Source organism: Zosterops lateralis (assembly GCF_965231275.1).
Source record: "Zosterops lateralis genome assembly, chromosome: 3".
Classification (NCBI taxonomy): domain Eukaryota; kingdom Metazoa; phylum Chordata; class Aves; order Passeriformes; family Zosteropidae; genus Zosterops; species Zosterops lateralis.
Genome location: NC_139764.1, coordinates 75,448,875 through 75,468,750, shown reverse-complemented (window position 1 = coordinate 75,468,750; position 19,876 = coordinate 75,448,875). Strand labels below are relative to the sequence as shown.

Below are 19,876 nucleotides of genomic sequence, written 5' to 3'. Positions count from 1 at the left end.
AGTTAATGTTTTTCTCAGTCATGTGCTTCCTTTTTTTCCCCCCCATCAATCACACACATTTGAGGTATGCACTAATATCAGATGGCATTAACAATTGAAATTAATAAGACTTTTATTGGAAAAATGCTTGACAATATTATTGCAGCAGAGCCATGTCTTACAAAGAGACACATGTAACTAATCCAAATCATAAAAATTAAGAGGTTAAAGTATCAAATTACCCTGGGTAAAAAACCCTGATGTTTGTTACAGATGTGAGAAACTTTATCCTCCTTAAGACAAGCAGCAGGGCCACCCAGCTAAATAAAAATGTACAGGTACATGCACTGACAGGATCTGAACTCAAGAAATACAATATTTGAGCCAAATTCTTATCTCATGCAAGTTTTATACTTGATTGCCTTTCCTACTCTGAATTAGACTTATAAATTAGCTTGATATTAAGAAAATTTTTCCAAGGAGCATATACATTCAAATAAATTATTTTTCCTAAAGGGAAAAAATTTTCTTAATTAAGAAAAGTAGAGGGGGAAAAAAGTGTTAAATACTTAACAGACACTCTCCTTTTTGTTGGTGTGTTATGTTTATTAGGGAGACTTTGAAATCGGAAACAGACATTAATGGAAAAGTATACAAAAACACTTCCACCAGAGCCACCAGGCACACATTGCTGATGTGTCTGAGAGAAAAAAAATTAAACATGAGGTTATCACAGTTTCTGCCGTGAACTCTTAACTGGATACTACTCACACATCTAGCATATATTTTTCATTAATATTAGGGACAAGAGAACTCACTGTGACAGACAGCAGCAGCACGAAGATTAGGAAGCGTACAGGGATAAAAGCTTCTCTAAGTAAGGAGAAGTGTGTTCATAAAAATGTCTTAAATACACTTGCCACTGCTTCTGTTTTCACAATAAGGCAACGCTATAGGAGAAATTAGACACACCATACTGTAAAGAGAGGTTTCTTTTTATGAAATTAAAGACAGGTAATGCTGACTTAAATAGTGAACCTGCCCTTTTCTTTTTCTGGTTCTCTTTGACACCACAACGCTCTGTGAAGGATTACAGTAGAAATCATCTACATATTTTTCCTGTCAAGTGCTTGGCTTTTAATAAGCTCCCTGAATATACTTTTCTAATTCTTTGAAAGAAACTCCTACAAACCGTTTTACTCTCTATTTGGTTCCAGCCTGAAGTTTTTTATAAAAGCAGTATTTATAGTACCTCTAGGAGAGGCAAAAACCAACACAATTAAGTTATATGTATATAACTTACATAGCTTATTAAAAAAACTTCAAAAGATCCATTTTTACTTTGCAGATACTAATTTGATCATGTTTTATTTGTTTTCAATCTAAAAACTGTTAATCCGCAATAAACTATGTATGGCTTATTGTTTTTAATAATTAAATTAGCATTGCAGACAGAACTTGCATAGTATAGGGCAAGCCAGCTGAGAAGTCAAAAAAGCAAGAATTGATTTTTACTCTATAGTTCAAGTAATAATAAGCATGATATTAACCGAAAACCTACACTAAAACTATCTCCACAGTTTCCCAAGTGAAAACAGAAAGTCATGTTAAGGATTTAATATTGCTTAATATATTGGAACGTTTTTTGAGGAGCAAATATTTTCACAATAACAGAGGAAGTTTGGGATGCACCAAAATTCAAAAGCTAATCTAGTTAACCAAACATTTTGCCCACATAATTTCCTTTTTTTTTCAGCTTCAGTACCAAACATAGATCTCGCCATATGGCTGTCTCACTTCTTAAATAAAAACCTCAAATTCAGTCCTTAAGGTTCCTTATTTTCAGAGAATAATTTATACTTTGAATTGCAGTTTCTTGAACAACTTTCAACAGCTTTTCATCATAGAGATAATAGATGTTTTGCAGTTGCATGAAGTAGATCAGGTAAAATAGGTCTTAACATGTTCTTCTCTTTTCTGTGGTCAGTTGTTCCATTAATCAATACCTACTTTCAGTTTCTCTGTAACCTACTAACTCTCTTTTTTCAGTTCCTGAAACCTTGTTTTCTGGATGGGTTTTGTCTCGCTTTTTCTTAAAAAGCTAAGAGTCATATTTAACGGTATTCATGCACACTTATGATACTCCTAATGAAGATCATATGCGACTTCTCCCAGTTGTACTCAGAAATCAAAGAATACTTAAATTTATTTTTAGTGGCCTAATTCTGAGAGGTTAACAGAAACCCTGAACAAAAACAAAAAAGCCCACACCAAAACAAACAAACAAAAAAAACCCTTAGATTTTCCAAGTAAACAGCTTCTTTTTCATGTAGGAAAACTTTTTTATACTTAGAAACATAGCAAACTTAGAAAATGATAGTAAAGTCATTAGACGCCTATTGCACCTTTCACAAAAGATTTCTAGGCAGGAAAGTCTGTTTCAGAAGCAAAATGTATGGTTTTGAGCAACAGACTTGACAGGATGAGATTCCATTTCTAAATACCATCGAAAGCTTCATATAGAACAAACAGCAGATAGACTTTATGGCTAAGGAGTTAATGGCCCAGCTGTTGAGCAACCATAGCTAATTCGGTAGTGGCATCCCAGACCTGTAAAACAGACAGTTTTAGTGCCTCCCCTGTAACTAAAGTAGATATTACTAAAATTCTCTTAGATCTCATTGCGGGGTTTGTTTTCATTTCAAAATCTGTGCACAGCAGTGGATCTGACCTGAAAAAAAACTAAAACCAAACAACAACCATGCAGCAATTTAGTTTAAGAAACTGGTATTCATCAAACCTCGAGTAAAATGCAAAACTTAAATTAATTCCTGGAGACAACAGGAGCTAGGAAGAGGGGCAGGCGGGAGGGCAGAGAAGAGAGGCTGGAGGCGGAAAGAGCACTACATTAAACTGCATTATCCAACAACCACACTTCTCGGATCTGGGCACTTGATTGCCTATTTGCATCTGCAATTTCACCTCTTTCAGCTTCTTCTGGAGCAAAACTACTAGTTTATTGGGAACTAAATCTGTCAGTAGCTCTGAAGTTAATTCATTTTAGGGATCACTCTGATGGAATTATCAATGAAAACTTGATGGTTCTGACTGCCTTTGTTATTTATCATTTTGACTTCTCATTTTACTTCCCTCGTTTCTTTATGTCACATTTGGGAGAGTATGCTGTATCACCAAAACAATGACAGCCTATAATCATACTTATCAAACTAATTCAGATACTTCAGGCAAAGCAACACTACAAAAAATCAATTGTATCTTAGGGCTGAAAGACAACACAGAAGAGGCTTGAAACAGATTTTATGAAGCATGAAGGCATCAGTTTGTTTCAGGGAATGGCTAGCCCCAACCTCTGAGAACACCAGGTATTTTGTGTTATTTCATTTGGAAACCACTTTCAAAGAGGTCATGTTTAACAGTGGACATAGCTCCTTTCCCTTTCTATTTTCTGTGCTTTCACATCCAGAAAGCTGAAGACCATGAACAAAATAGGTCAAAGAAATCCAAATTACTTAGAGAGACTAATAAATTTGTAAAAATCATGCACTTTATGAACACTAGACTGTTTTGAAAGATATAGCAAGAAAATATATCTTTCTATGACACCTCCCTGACAAGAAGGGAAGACAGAAGACTACAGGGTGAGTGACAGCCAAAACATTCAACTTTCTACAAATTCCAAGGGGGGCTTGAAGCAGGAATCAAAGCTTTCCATTTCATGGTAGAAAGACCTTCAGCAATTCTTGACCATCCAGCTAGAAGGTCTGACTTTCACTTTAAAGTATCTAGGTTATTTTCCTGGACCCTGATAGGATCCTTTGCAAAGATACATACCTTTTAATTCTATTTTATTTTATTTTTAATCAAATAGTTCATATTCAGCTGTATGTGGTGCCTGATATCAGATCCCACTGACTTTTCTTTAAAAAGAAACAGAAAAGTTATTTAATATGTTAGGGAATAAAAAGAGAAGGAGATAGATGCTCTGCTGTTGAACTTCTATGGGCTTCTGAGAAAATGACAAGATTCAGTGACACAGAGGTACCCTCATTCTCCACTCAGGTTCAATTAGCTGAAACTAATTACATTCTCTTCCCTAGAGTAATTTTGGAAGCAAAAGGAAGAAAGGTAACTCTTCTTCAAAAAAGGAAACATTTAAAGTCTTGATGATATAAATGCCATTGAAAAGATTTCTAACTTTTTCCCCATCTCCATAAAGCAAAAAATTTTCAAGTTGAAAGTGCACAAATGTCAGCATAGGTTACTCAAGCTGCAGGTCACTTACAGCTTGTGACACACTCCCTGAGCTGAACTCTACACCCAATTCACAATATATGCAACTTGGGGTTTTGGGAAGCATAGTAATACTTGTTTTAATGACAAATTATTCACATTCCCATCTTAATTCATTGTCCTCTATTAATAAATGTGTGGCACATCAGCTCCTAAATGGAGTAACATTAAGAAACAAAACACACAAGAAAGAAAGAAAAAAACCCAACCTAACTAAAAAACCACAACCACACATACTTTACCACAAGTATGCTGCACATAAGGCAAATTCAGTTTCTGGATCTGTTATCAAGTAATATCTCACAAAGAGAAGAGATAAAATGTTTGTCCCAAGAAGCAAAAAGAGAAGGGACAGACGAGCTTGCTCTTTGGCACAGTGTATAGCACTTGAAAAAGTCTGGAAAGAAAAGCCTGTAGTTCCCTTTTTACCTCACCAAGACAAAATGTGCAAATAGCTATAATCCCTCCTCATCTGGAGGCCAATAAAACAACTGTTAATGCATACAGTATTATAATATGTTTAATAGTAAAATACACTCATTTGCCTTTCCCTAGGAATTTAAATTTTTGGACTTGGTGCCCAGTGATCTATGTAATTTCTCAGTTCAGTAACATTAAGAGAAGCTTCCTCCCTTCTGAAATATCACTCTACTGCTCTGATTGAATAAATTTAATTCTCTCCCTCTCCACCCCCAACTAACATGAAACAGATGGAAAATACATTATACTAGAAGCTCTCATAGAATTATTTTCACCTTCAAGTATCAATCACTGACCACAGTGTACTCCTTTACATGCGTAACATATCAAATGAGCTCCACTGTGAGAAAAATCCAAGTTAGACCTACTGGGAGTCCACTACAGTTACTGAGAAGTCCATTGGGTTTTGTGGTTGAGGATTTTTTGGTTGGTTGGTTGGATGTCTTTGGGTTTTCTTCCAGTAGAGATGTAATATATAGTGTTAAAAGAACCAAATATGTCTAAGTACCTTTCTGGTACTGCTGCTGCTCTTCAAGATAATTCTTGAAAGTGTACAGTTTCCACACCTAAGCCTAGTGCTACACACCAGCAGACCTGAGATCAACACTGAGAAAATAGTCTCTTTGCACATAAGCAAAACAATCTGCAACTGAATGTTCAGAGGTTCACCTAGTTTTCTTCACATAACTTGTTTCAAATAGCTTTAAGATTTTACTTTAAATCGCATTCGTGAGCTCCCTGAAATTTGGCTCTCTTATGTATCTGTTGGACAACTGAGGTTGCAAGGATTCTTTGGCACTCATATTGTGATAAGTAATCAGAATACATTCAAAAGGAATAAAAAAATTAACTCTGTTCGAAAGATCAAGCAATGAAGAGGGAACACAGGGAACCTTATTTTCCAGGTTATGTGTTTCACCAGTCACGATTGTTTTCTTCCTTATCCTTCCCAGCACTACAAGTTACATTAATTAATAAAAAAAAAAAAAAAAAAATAATCCAGTATGAAGTTGTGTATAAATCAAAATTCAATTGTTTTAGTATCTGAACTTAATAAATTTCACAAACAGGAGAGGAGCTGTATGCGAAAGGAACACATTATTCAATCACAGACAGCCAATCAAGGTAGCATAACACAAATGAAAATCCCTGCTGAGTTACAGGCTGAAGAGATATTTGGAACTACAATGTGGCCATCTACTCCTACCTTTGCTACAACACAGCCAGATAAGGTATTATTCTATATCTTTAAAAGACTATCCTATTGTGTTAAGTTAATTCAGCAGAGCTTTAGCAAGTGCAAGAGAAGAAACACAGACTTCTGCCCATCCTGACAGAGCACAATACTTTCTGCCCTGAGTAATCCCAAAGAAGTCACACAGCATGCCAGGTACAAAGCATTTGCAGAAGTGAGCCCTCAGAAGGGCTATAAAAGCTCTGGGTTAAGGAAGCACACACAACTTGCTTCCACTTGATCTGTTACACAGCTTGACAGTAACAGATAGCCAGTTGCATTAGTGTCAATGTTCAGATAAGTTTCTCTCAATACCTGTCACAAAAAACAGACGCAGTATCTGTGTGTCAGCCATATTATCGGTCACTACATAGTTGATCATACTTAATAACATCTCCGAGCCCAGACAGGACACACAGACAGCAATTACAAGCATGTGCCACAGTCACCCCAGATCATTCTGACTCGGAGCCGCCAACTCGGCGCGCACTCGACGAGTGCCTGCCTACCACCCTTTCCCTCTCAAACACATTAGCTTGTCTCAATATGGGGCCAGAGTTTGTTTTGAAATTCTTAACAAGATCACTGAAAGAAAAGAGGAAAAATACCATAAATGATCCTCTGGACTGCTTCCAGAGTAGCGTGTTCTCCCAGCAATTGCTTTGGAAGCAAGCCAAAAACGGGAAGTGTTCCTGCAAATGAGCACGCCACCAGGCTCAAGTACAAGTTATCATTTAATTCTTTTGTCAACATCAGCACGGTTAGAAATTAAGAAGCCTGTTTAATAAACAGGTTACTTTAATTCCAGTCACCAAACATCAATTTCTTCCCTATCCATCCCTGCCATGCTCACTCAGCTCATGTCCCCCACCCCTTCCTAACATACACTGGAGGTTTTTTGGATATTTTCTCTCCCTTATTGAAAGTCAAACAAAATTAGTATATTAATTACATCAATGATAACTAGGTCTGTAATCAAGAGCAAGTTAACTAAAAAAAAGGAAAAAAATCACTCATTCAGAAAAAAAAAATCTAAAACCTCAACACAGACTTCTATGGGACACAGCACTTAATATTTTTAACAGACCTCTAATACAGTCTACTGAACAGTTTTGTCAGGGCAGTTTTTCACATTACAATTACTCCTAATGAGATCACCCTCTGCAGTGTTTAAGACTTCATCCCTTCCCAACAGAACAATGGAAGATTTGTGTGGAGCTACAAAGATCAACTCCACTCACTTCATCTTCCACTGAATTTCCTCATAAAAACTCATCAAAAGCAGAAGTGTGTTTTTTCATGAGGACAAACTATTAATAAAGAGACTCATTTACTTTGTTTTAGGATGCCCCAAATCATCTACAGTTTTTGAAGTTCTCATCAGACCAAGGCACCTCAGATTCAGAGAGTGCTGCCAACTTGTTTTTGAAATTATGTACATTTCTCCTCTTCAAAGATTTGTGGGGTTTTTTCCCACTTTTTCACTTTCAATATTTCTCACCAACAAATGTCTGTCTATCTTGCAATAAGCATATGGTGATATATAACACCTTGTGTTATCTTGTAATAAAAATTATAGACATTGTATCAAATGTACATGAAAATACCTGTTTTCAAACAAACTGCAGATCCTCTTGCTCTTACTGGAAGCAAAGACAATAAAACATTCTTTCTCATGCTAAGCAGAAATGTCTTATGCCTTAGTCCCTGTGACAGCAATGCTAAGGGTAAGTATAATTCTAAGAACATGGTTAACTGAATTAGTCTTGAATCAGGAAGTACAACTCAAAAGTCTCTGATCCACTTGTATTTTAAAATAATCACAATGATCAAACTGCAAGCCAAAAGTTTAGAGTTAGTTTTTTGCAAAAAGAAGCATTATAAAAAGGATATCATACTTTATTCTGAAAATCTGATATTCTTTGAAATCTGTCTTGCGTTTGGAATTTTTACACACTTGACATAGATCTCTAACTTGGTTTTGATTTTCTGTGTATTCTTCTCATTACTAACCACACTCCATTCCATTCACTACATCCACATCCATTTTAGTTTCCTTATAATTCTGTCAGAGATCATATGAAAGAACCAACTGTTTACCTACTCATATCTGACATTATTGATACAATATTCTGTGATAGGTAAGACTGACTCAGCATTACCAAAAAGTACAAGAAACACATTATCAGTTAACAATGTTAGCCCTGAACCTATATTTATACTTCTTACTACTTCAACTTTTTTTCTTTACATTTTAAAGTGCATTGTGCAACCACTGCTTCTCATAACCTTACAGACTGATTGATTTAGATTAATCAATGTGAACTTCACAGATTGAGGATCTGAAAACTTTAAAAGAAGACTGATGATGCATTTCTCTAAAAAAAAAAAAAAAAAGAAAAGAAAAAAAAAAGAAAAATCTAGTAGAACATGACCTTCAATTTACAGCACGTTGTGTGTTTACTTACGTTCACAGGTGTCTCCTTTCTGCTGATATCCTGCTTTGCAGATACATTTTCCAATAGGCACTAACCATTCTCCCTCGGCGCTACAGTGCATCTTCGGCGAGTTCTCCGCCTCCTCCTCTGCACTGCTGACACAAGTTCCTCGTACTTCAACTAAAGAGGAAAACTCTGAGCCAGTCACTGTGTCAGGAAAAATAGCTAAGTTCTCAATGATGGACCAGCACTTCTTGTAGTAGACTTTGACAGAGACCAAAGCAATGCAGGCCCCTACGTCCTGAAACGCAAGATAGAATCCTTTTTTGGACAAAGGTCCAATTTCTCTCACCTCTGTGTTAAGTTTCATTTTTCTCTCCCCAAGATCACCCTGGGTAAAACTTTCATCTGCTGCAATAGTGTCTATTTTTACATATTGGTTTTCTCGGATATTCCTGCCAGTGTCGTAGTCTGTTTCATAATAATACAAGTTAAAAGTTTCTTTACAAGTCCCCAGAACTCCAGGAAGACTGTTACAATCCCTCAGAGTGAATTTCAGTTCTACAAAAATCCTTTGTGCATTGCTTTTTGCAATCCAGTTAGTCCGAAGCCAGTTGTTTTGATTTGATTCCATCACCTGGCATACCTGGTATGTTCGTATAGGAGTGTAGTTTTCATCCAGTCCACTAATTTCTTCCCACTAAAATGATAACAAACAGTTAGTAATAAACAAGAAGTATATCACCAGATGTAATTACTGAGTATTTTAAAAAGCTTCACACAAAACTGTATCCTTTCTTTTTAACAGTAAGTTATTGTTAAAAATACTGTTAAGCACCTAAATGAAGAAAATATATATTAATGCAGGAGTAGGCTCTCTCTCCCTTCATGTCCTTCCTTCCCATATACAACATCTAAAAGTCTTTGCCATATCATGGGCACAGTTGCAAAGGGACAGCTTCAGAAAAGGCTGTTTAGCATACCAGGATCCAATTTCACCCTGAGCTCACACATTTCTTTAAGGTCACATTGGTTTTGAGCAAACAAAGACCAAAAGAAGGGAGGCAGCTTCCCTTCCAAGGAAACCTAACATCAGTGAAGTCTTAGAAACTGGAATTGCTTAGCACTAGAGTACCCAAAACTTGTGCATGTAAAGCTTCCAATGAAACTTGCAGTTGAATAGAAAGCATGGGATCAGATCCTGAAACTCACGAGTCAGATGATTCCCATCCCTATGTGTTTGAAGTGGCATAGAGAAAGGGCAAGAGAAAATGGACAGAATTAAAAATCTGAAAGCAAGAAAACATTTTAGTTGTCCCCCTTTCTTTCAGTCTACCTTCTGTTTTATTTACAAACTGAAAGGTTAAGGAGCAGCTCCTCTTCACCTTTTGTCCAGTGGCTGCACCCACATTAGAAGGGGCAAACTTCATTTAGTTGGGAATTCAAATGAACCATGAGACCACATGCAGAATTAAAAACAACCCATATGACTGAAAGCTCGCTGGTTCAAAGCCTGAGTTTTGTTGATGCTCTCTCTTTAGGTTACCAACTGTGTAATGAGCTGGTAAGCCTTTAACAAGCCCAGAGTCTTTAACAGCCTCTGGTAGCGTGGGAATTTGCACCTCCAGCAATGGCAGACCTTCCACTGAAATCAACGAGGCAAATCTACCCAGGTGTAACCAAAACAATCCTTGTCTCTCACCTTTTTTCACATTTCTTGTAACATTTCAGTGCCTGCAGAAACCGCAGCTGTAATAAATTAGGGAAGGGGGGTAAGCTATCGTCACCCCAGGATACAGGCAACCATGGCTTCTCTGGATGGCACTTAGCCCTCTGGCCCTGTGTCAATAATGCACTTAAGCTCATGCTTAAGATCAGTGACTGTACTTATGAGCTTAATGGTAAGCACATGCTTAAGTGCTTTGTGGGACTCGTATAGTCGGCACCTCTGCAGGATAGAGCATCCACTGACATTCCTCACACCGGCAACCAAGCATGGAAGGCATTGGTTTCCCAGATCAGGAGCCACACAGTGTACATTACTCTGCAAGCCTATTTGACAGCAAATGAGACCATTTTAATGTTGTTGTCTGTTTCAGGAAAAAACAGATGTGGCTAAATTGATGCTGGAAGTTATCACCACAAAATATATCACAGCTGCAGATGCTAAAATGCACAGAAGTTGTAAATATCAAAGCACATTTCAAGGACCTACAGTTAATATAGATGAGATATATACAGTATTATATACTGCATGCATAAGGTATTAAATTATTGAAATAGATTATTAAATGCTCATAGAGTTAACTGAAGTGATTGCATATGGAACTGTATTAACCTCTGAACAAAAGAAAGTCTATCTTCATAACAGATTTATTGGAGCTGAATGAGTAATTTTTTTTTTTTTTTTTTTTACCTCTATGAGAGCTAGAAAAAAAAGAAAGAGAAAAAGAAAAGGGGCCCCGGACTGAGAGGGTTTTGGCCATAGTACAATAATAAAAAACAACTCCTCATTTAAAAAAAAAAAATCCCATCGAGATGACAAAAAAAGGCATAAAGCCTAAAATTTTGCCAGGTAATGCTATATCCTTTGGAGTCTGAGATTCTTTGGGGGGGCTTTTTATCTTGTCTAAGCATTCTTCCCTTAAGACACCAAGCCAGAAGATATTCAGTAAGACAATGCATTGCATCTTTGACACAAAAGTAACTCTTATGCACCACACAATAGAATCTCTTGAGTTTTGATGTAGATTGCTCCACCAAAACAAATCACCAGTCCTCCTCAAAAAAAAAAAAAAAAAAAAAAAAAAAAAAAAAAAAAAAAAAAAAAAAAAATTTTACAAAATCAACCTACACTTCATGGTACGACACAAAACAACACAAATGAATTTTCTTAGAGTTAAAATCTCACTACATGAGGCTAGCTAGCATCAAAGAGATTCAAGAGATTCTTATGTTACAGTCAAGGAAAATACTACAAAAAGCTAAATTCACTCAAGAAGAACTACTTTTTGAGATCCCCAGCATTAAGCACTGGAACTATTTTTCCATATTTTGGCAAAGCCAAAAAATTAAGGAAATGTGATTTATGATGCAATTATGTAATCAGTGTGTCTGCAAAGAAAAAAAAAATATCAGTACTTCAAGATGTTTTCACTTATGGCAGCCGAGGTCACCATCCACTGAAGTCTTCTTATAGTGATCAATTTCACAGAAAGAAAAACTCCACTTTTTTTTGTCCTACTGCAAAATATGGTGCTATACATGCAAATCTGTGTGAATATGCTCTGTTCTATCGGTTTCAATTTATAGCATTTTAACTTCTTAGTTATCTTAACAGCGTTAAATCTAGCATATGCTAGTTGAATGAGGCATTTAACGAGCGTCTGACTGATATATTCTGTACTGTGATGATGCAGTAGTTTCTCTCAAAATTTTCTATGTTCATTCCCATGAAGTCTTTATTGCATTGTAAATAATTCAGTAATTAAAATTAGAAAAACATTTATTTTCAAAATTACATTATTAAAATGGCACTTCTATGTTAATTTACAGATAACTTTTTCTGAACACTTTCACACATACAAATCTAGCCATTAGTTTTGATTCACTTGTAATTTCTGATTGAAATTCACTTTGACTTCTGAAACTCGCCTTTCACTACTTGTTGAATTTGACTCTACCTTCACCTTTCAGTATGCTGATGTGCAATGTGTGTTGACATGTCTTTCATTATCTACAGGTTAGTTTAATAGAAAGAAGTGCCAGCAAGCTAATCTTTCAAACACCGCTGGTAAAGGCTTCAATCAGTGCAAAATGCTAATGCTGAGGTTGTTGGCCATCATGCACATAGAGCCTGCACTGCATCCCCTCTGAAGTCCTTAGATTAGTTTCCAGTTTATGCTTGTATTGATACTACAATCTTGCTTTTAAAGAAAGACACTTCCACATTTTCATTCTTCTTATTTAAAGGATTTGTTACACTTTTATATCCTTACTCACACTTCACGCTCTTCTGGCTCCAGATTTCTTAATGAACTGAAGATTAAGGGACTGATCCCCCAAGTTCTTGTTCGTGCAAGGCATCACAATAGCTTCAGCAAGACTTTTTCCATGAGCAAGAACTGTCCCTATAATTTATGATTTGTCAGACTAAGTTCATGTAGGACTGAGTTAAGGTAGGACTATATACCCATTATATCTTTCTGAAAATGTTCTTCCTCAAGGCTTGAGGAAGAAGAGGTTTTATAGCACTTTAAATTCATACTGAAAGCAACATTTTTCAACTTTACATATATAACAAATAAGACAATAACACTGATGTTTCTAAATATCTCGTTTTTTATAACGATGCATTTTACAATGGTACATTTCATAAAATGCCATGAGGTTAATTGGTATGCAAGCTGGAGGTGGCCTTAACCACGTAATTCATGCCTAGTTCCACATATCAGGCTCCTCAAGGCTTGGAGATGTTTCAAGTTTGGAATGTCATTTCAAACACATCTGCAATATAAATGTTTTTATTTTAGAGCACTTCAATCTGTGCTATTCAATTACAAAGAAAACATCGTAAACAAATTTATGATCATCCATTCTACAGAAAATTAAAAACATATTTTTAGAAAGTTTCCACACAGAAGCAGATCTGTTGTTTCTAAAGGAAGAAAAAAAAGGGATTTAAAATACTGTGTTATAAATATACAGTGTGCTTTGTACAGCACAAAGAAATACACTACAAAACATAAAGGTACCAAAAGTTTCCAAAGGGCCACTTGCTTTTAATTAGTTTGTACATTTGTACACTGTAACCTGAGGTTTCATTCTAAAAATCAAGAAGCCATAAACACTTGGTATGATTACTGAGAGAAATATGAGCGGGAACTAGTTTAAAGCAGGTTTTTCAACTGCTTCAATAAAATAACTACCCATCTTTAGAAATTTAAGTTTTGCCCGCAGTACTTACCCCATTGGGAGGAGAGGAAATCCATTCCAACTCTGTCTGTTGTGCTTTAGAGTCCAGCAATATTACTAAAAAAAAGGGGAAAAAAAATGAAATTCCACAGCTTGCTAAACATAACAATGGGGAAAATTTAAACTGAAGAACAAAATATGAATCTTAAAAAGTGATATAATTAATACAATTTTTGTCCAGATTATTACTTCATATTATTTAAAAAAAAATCTGCAACCACGAATAGGCATTTATTTTTAAACAGAAAAATTATTATGTACCACTCACATATAAGTAGATATACATAAATATTTACAATTTCATTGCTTAAAACAAAGTGAGGGGGGTTTTAGTCCTCTGAAATGCTATTAATCAAGTCATTAAGATGCATGCTCCCCCCCTCCTTTTTCATAAGGACATTTTTCCTTATGCTGGTTATTACAATCAGCTTAAAGCACACAGACACACAAACATTTCAGCACATTTCCAAACTGATTTATACAGGACTGGTCTATATTGCATTGAAGAAGCAATGATCTTTTTTGAGTGTCAAAGTGAAAAATACTTCCCTTTGGTGATAAAGCAATAGTTCTGCAAATAAATGACAACCAGGAATACAGAAAATAAAAGACTCTGCAATTACCTCACATCTTGCATACACAAAATCAGACTAATTCACATTATGGTAATAGCTTCCTAAAATCTTCATATCATGGTGACATTTGTATACAGAAAGACATCAGTTCTAGCAGTTTATTTTCACCCTACCTCCAAAAGTGGTTAATCACTGCCTAATAAACCAACTCTTTAATAGCATTCCTAACTTGAACCTATTCCATATATCTTTAGTTATGAAGATATTTATACACATTCATACACAACTTTATACACAGCATTTCTGTACTGTCTAAGATATTTAGATGTGTGACTTAAGGCTCTAACTTAAAGCAACTTTTGTCAGGTCTGTCAAAACAGTTTTAATTCTAGCTTTGGCCCTTTCTCCAAGAAGAATTTAACACAAAATTTCAGTGAATTACTAAGAACATGCCTAAGAAGTTAATTCATACAGTAATACATGAAATGTTAGCTTGAACACAAAACGGTAGCTTCCAGGCCTGTATTTCAGCAATGAAGTGGAACTACTCATTAAGGAAGTTTGATAGCCTCCCTCTAGAAAGATTACCTGCTTATGTCATTAAGGTTGGATTCAAGGGGCTTTACTTTGTAACGCTTTCTATAGAAAAGCAGGTGGTGTACGCGTCGGCTTGTTAAACAAGAACATTTATAATGGTCCTGGAAAAAAGGTACCACCAAAAATTTAACCGTTTCAGCACCAGCACAACACACTACGGCTGCAATTCATTACACTTTTTATTTGGCAGTAATTCTCCATCACGTAGCAACGGGTGAGCACATCAGAGAAAGAAAAGATAACAAGCAAATAAAACAAACAAAGAGAAAACCCACAAAGAAACAAACAAAAAACAAACCCCAACACAGAAACCCCTGCTCTGCAAACACCCTTGCTAAGAAATCGTGGCGTTCCTTCAGGCATCCGAAGTTACCGGGGAAGAGCTCTCCAGGCCGGCGGCTGCTGCCCTGCTCACAGCGCGGGGATTCCCGCGCCCGTCACGGCTCGTTCAGCAAGGCGGGGAGGCGATGCCAGGGGACGGCGCCGCACCCCGCGGGCAGCCGCAGGGGATCCGCAGCTCCCGGAGCGCCAGCGCGGCCCCTCCGCGGGGAGGCGCGGACCGCGCTCCGGAGAGCGAGAGGAGGCGGGCGAAGCGCGGCCGCGGGAATGGGCTCTGCGGGGCTCCGCGCAGGCGGGGAGCAGCGGCCTGTCGCCTCCGCGGGGAGCCGCAGTCGCGCTCCGGGCGCTGCGCGGAGCTGCGCGCAGGCGGCCGCGCCCCCGCGCCCAAGAGCGGAGCTTGGCGGCCGAGCCCAGCGGAGCGCCGGTCCCGCAGCCACCCCCGCGGGTTCGGGCCCGGGACAGCGGCCTCAGAAAGGAGCCCCGAGCTCTCGAAGCCGCTGGGCGAAGGGACAGCCCGCTCCCTGTCTGCGCTGGAGCCGCGGTCTGGCCGCTGGCAGAGCGCTCCGCAGGTAACGCGGGCACTGCCTCCACTGAGAGACACAGGCGGGCCCTGCCCCGCTCCTCGCCAGCATCTCACCGCGGCTCGTATTGAGCTACAGAAGAGAAACTCGGAAAACTTTTCAGCCTTTTACCTCTCCCATCCCTTTTCGTACCCAGCAGGGAGGGGTAGGAAACCAAGAGGGGCTACTGCCACCACCGGCCCTTCGGCGGGGCCGGCGGCGAAGCTGCAAAGTACTTATTTCTTTTTCTTTTTTTTTACTCGCTCTTTCTTCCGCGAGAGTTTTCTGCGCTTGCAGCAGGTAGCCGCTATCAATCCCTGTCTGCCGCTCGCCCCCTCCTGACCCTCCTTTGGCTGGGTGATTTTCTCCGAATATACAGACATTATACCCGCGCACTCATAGCTATAGATGCATATATAACCACCCACACCCGTAACAGACAGAAAAAACCCGGGCTAGGCTACCGCTGGGCAGCACGGGCGCAGCTCCCATCACAGAGCGATCCGTGGGGCAGAGCGGGGCAGGCAGCCCGCACCCTCCCTGTCCCACCGCCCGGCCCTTCTCTCCCCACCCCACGGCTGCTCCCCGCCTGAGGGTTCTTGTGCCTTACAGCCCCTCCAAATAAACTTTCGAAATGCTGCTACGGAAAGGCTCCTTCTTCTTTCCCTCTCTAATCACGCCAGCGACTTCGTCTTTTAAGGGCAGAGCACATATTAATTGAGGCATTTTTTAAAGCGCCAAACAATATTTTATTGTATGCCAGAGGTTTGATGAAAAATACTGACGCATCCAGCCGAGGCGGGAGGGAAAACCCCAAAAGCATACATATGCAGAGGCACCGAAATGCCCTGACTCCCCCTTCCCTGACATGTCGTGTCGTCCCCCCCTCCCCGAAGATGGAGACGGACCTTCGCCTGTGGCTGTCAAGCGCGAGCAGGGCGCTCCTTTAAACCATTTCGGATTTTCCCAGCGTGAAAAAAAAAGAGATTCCCAGATGGGCTTTGTGGATTGATTTTAAACACCTCCATCGGTCTCTGATACAGAACTGCCCGGTCTGTCCCCCGTGCGCGGGGGAAAGGAATGTGCGGGGCGCGCCTGGCACAGACACCGGGGCTGCACTCGTGAGCGCGGGGAAGGGAAGCCTCGCTGCGATACGCGACGGTGTAAAAACCCTCAACATTCCTCCAGCGATGCCGGAGGAGAGCACACACGTTGCAGGCACACGACGCCAGGCCCTATGTACCCTCTGAATAAATGTGGAGCCTGCAGGACCAGGACGTGCAGAACTGCACCCGGTGCTCGTTCCCGCGGTGTGTGCGGCCCCGCCGGGCCGGAGCGCTGCGGGCCCGTGGGGAGCAGCCCGAGCCCTCACCGAGCCCTGCCTCCACCACGCGTCCCGAGCCCCCAAACTCGGCCCTGAGCCCCTGCCCGGGGAGCAGCGCGGTGACCCGCCCTTCCCCGCCCTTCCCGGGGGGATCAGGGCTGGCACGGGAGAGCCGGGCCGGGCTCTCCCAGCCCATTCCCCTCAGCACGGGCCAGTGCCCCCAAACCTCATTCCCGGGAGCAAAGGCACTTGTCCTGGTCCCTCACACTCGCACACGCACAACCCCCGGTGAATGCCGTGCTTTTTCGACCCTCCTACCCCAACTAAAAAGTCTTTATTTTTTTTCTGGGAGGGGGCTGACAAGCAGCGGGCAGGGGCAGGAAGGTCCCCCATTCAGCCACCGAACAGACTTCGTGGGCAAAAGCAATAAATAAGCTCAAACTTTTGTTTTCCGCATCACCTTACCTTCTTTTGCAGCCTGTGCCTCCCCCGTGTGTGCAAAGCGGAACAGCCAGACGGAGCACAAAATAATCCAAGAAGGGAGCCTACTTTGGAAAGCCATGGTGCAGGAGCGGGCTGGTTTTATATTTCTAGCTCTCTATTCCTAGACACTGCCACTGCCGCCGCTTGGTGGGTGCGAGAGGACGGTGGAGAATTTGCTGTGCTAGTCTGTGGCTCGGCGCTCCCTCCCTCCAGGCTGCCTTTCTCTTTCGCCTCCTTCTCCTCCGCCCGGGCGCCGCTGCCCGGCTCCCGCACCGGGCCGGCCCCGACTGCAGCCCGGCCGCCCGCGCCGCGCGCCGATAATATCAATGAGGCCGGCGGGGCGGGGCCTCGGCCGCGGGGCGGCCCGTCCCTCAACGTGACTGACAGAGACTCCTGACCAATCGACAGAAGCTATAGGCGGCCTGCGGGCCGAGTCGCCCCCTGAGTCGCCGCGGCCGGGGGGGCGGGGCTGGCGGCGCTGGCCAATGGGCGCGCGGCGGTGTCGGGTGTCTGTCGGTGTTGGGAGCCGCGGGCTTCGCGCGGGGCGCAGCGCCGGGACTGAGGGGCCGAGCCGGGAGCGGGGCGCTGAGCCCGGGCGGCTCCCGGCGCTGTCCCGCAGCCTGGAGGGGCCGCCTGGATCGTCCTGTGAGGGAGGGGACGTCCGTGCGTCCCTGCCCCAGGGCTCCCTGTGGTCTCCCCGTGTGGCAGCCGCCGGGGTAGCGAGAGAGGGGTCCCGGCTGCGGCCCGGCCTCAGCCCGAAGCGGCCGGCGGGTCTCGGCGCTGCCCCCGCGCGGTCCCGCCCGTGGCCGGCTCAGCGCACCTGGGTTGGTGCCACCGAAAGGGAAACTTCGGCAGGAGCTGCGGGATGGTTCCCGAGACAGCCCTGCCGCAACAGTCCAGTTCCTCGGGGCTGACATCACTTGGAATCCCTTCCCTCGGTTGCGTTTCTGTTTTCCGCCCCGCACCTCCGGTCTGCCCTAAATACGAAGAATGGTTAATGGCAATATAGGTATTACATGGGGAGGGGAATCAGCCGCCGCTTCCCCGCTGCCCTCCCCGGGTGTAACCTGAGGCGCGTGTAATCCCCGAACAATGAGACAATTTAGATAGGAGGGGGAGGGGGGAAAGTGAAACCCGGGGGAGAGGGGAACTTCCCAATCTCTTGTCAGCGCTCACCCCGCGGACCGGGAGAGCTTTTCCCGGGGATCCATCACGTCCCCACCCCTCCGCTTGCCTTTCTCTCAACCCACCCCGCGCTCCTTCAATGAGTGAAACAACTACGGGACGGACACAAAAACTTGCCGCTGTCCGGGCGAGGCCGCGGAGCGGAGCGCGGTGCCCGGGGCTCGGTGGGAGCGCTCCTCTCCCGGCCGGGGCTGGGGCTGGGGCCGGGCCGGGGCCGCGCAGCCCCCGCGGCCAGAGAGAGGAGCCGCCCGGCCGGGCCCCGCTCCGCGCCCCCTCCGCGCCCCCGGCCCGGCCCCTGCCCCTCCGCCTCTGTCCCGAGCAGCCTTCCCGGGCCGATGGTGAGCGGCACGGACCGGGCTTTGTACCGCTCCGCTAAAAGTGCATCGTCGTGTCCTTTCCAAGGATGGATACTGCGATGTAAACAGAATAAGTGACTGTCGGTCTCGGAAGCGAGCGAAAGCTGCGAAGAGCGAGGGGTGTAATTGCAATTCTGTGGCAAGATTGTGCGAGAATCTGAAACACGCCTTGCGCAGATGCGGGTCCTGATATAGAAAATGTTATTCCATAAATGGGAATTTAAAATAGGAAGGGAGAGGTTTGTTTATAGAACCTTTAGGTAGATAAGAGAAAATTAGTATTACTACTAATAATAATAACCGAAATACAACGGTCAGCATTGACGGATAAACAGCTGCCACACTCCCGGTTTTGAGCACTTTCCCTGTGGGCTCCTTGTTACTTCCGAGAGAGGTGTGGAGAGAGGCTCCAAAATGCGCTGTATTTCTTGCCCTTGCTGAGTGATTAGTATGGCTTAGAATATGACAGTTGTTGTGTTTCATTCAGAATGCTCTGTTGATACTCTGGATACCATGATAAGTGTAGGCATAGTACAGACTCTTGGTTTTCTCATCCTCTGTCGTCTGTCATTCCCATCCTCATGCATATGTGTACTTAGAAAGGGGAACTGTACAGAACAGTGAGTAGGCTTATCTTCTTTTAAAAAGGCTGATTTAAATACTCGCAGGGATTTTACGACTTCTTGGCAAATTGTCACGGGTGAAGTTAGTTTTCATGTTGCATATATTGTAACAGTGATTAAAGAAGATGTTGGAAGTCTTCAACCTAGTTAATCCTCCACAATTTCCTAGCATGAAATGCTAGCATTTTACTATGTCACTAAGCCAAAAAGACAATTTTTACCCTAAAGAATGTACTAAACAAATTGTATTGATGTTTTGAATGACTATGTTTATAAAAATGTAGAAACTTTCTAAATGGAACTATTTACAGGAGAAAGGCTTAAATGGTAATGAGGTGTTTTCCTATCCTGCATATATTGTTAGGCCAGACACTTAGTTTTATCATCATCAGCATTTATATAGATTATACTGTATTAT

The 19,876-nt window shown here is 42.0% G+C and overlaps 1 protein-coding gene across 8 annotated transcripts in view; it reads right to left on the bottom strand.

Moving 5' to 3' along the window:
* Positions 1-17,579, bottom strand: part of EPHA7 (EPH receptor A7) — a 165,461-nt gene extending 147,882 nt beyond the window's left edge. For 6 of the 8 annotated variants that reach the window (XM_083857377.1, XM_083857372.1, XM_083857370.1 and 3 more), the window contains exons 1-3: positions 17,277-17,579; positions 13,409-13,473; positions 8,473-9,142 (exon numbers count right to left, since the gene is read on the bottom strand). In XM_083857377.1, coding sequence (XP_083713503.1) covers positions 8,473-9,142; positions 13,409-13,473; positions 17,277-17,373 — 832 coding nt within the window. In that variant the 5' untranslated portion in view covers positions 17,374-17,579. Of the gene's footprint in view, positions 1-8,472; positions 9,143-12,444; positions 12,573-13,408; positions 13,474-17,276 lie in introns of all 8 variants that reach the window. The other 2 variants (XM_083857375.1, XM_083857374.1) reach the window with 2 other exon arrangements.
* Positions 17,580-19,876: the final 2,297 nt, after the last annotated feature.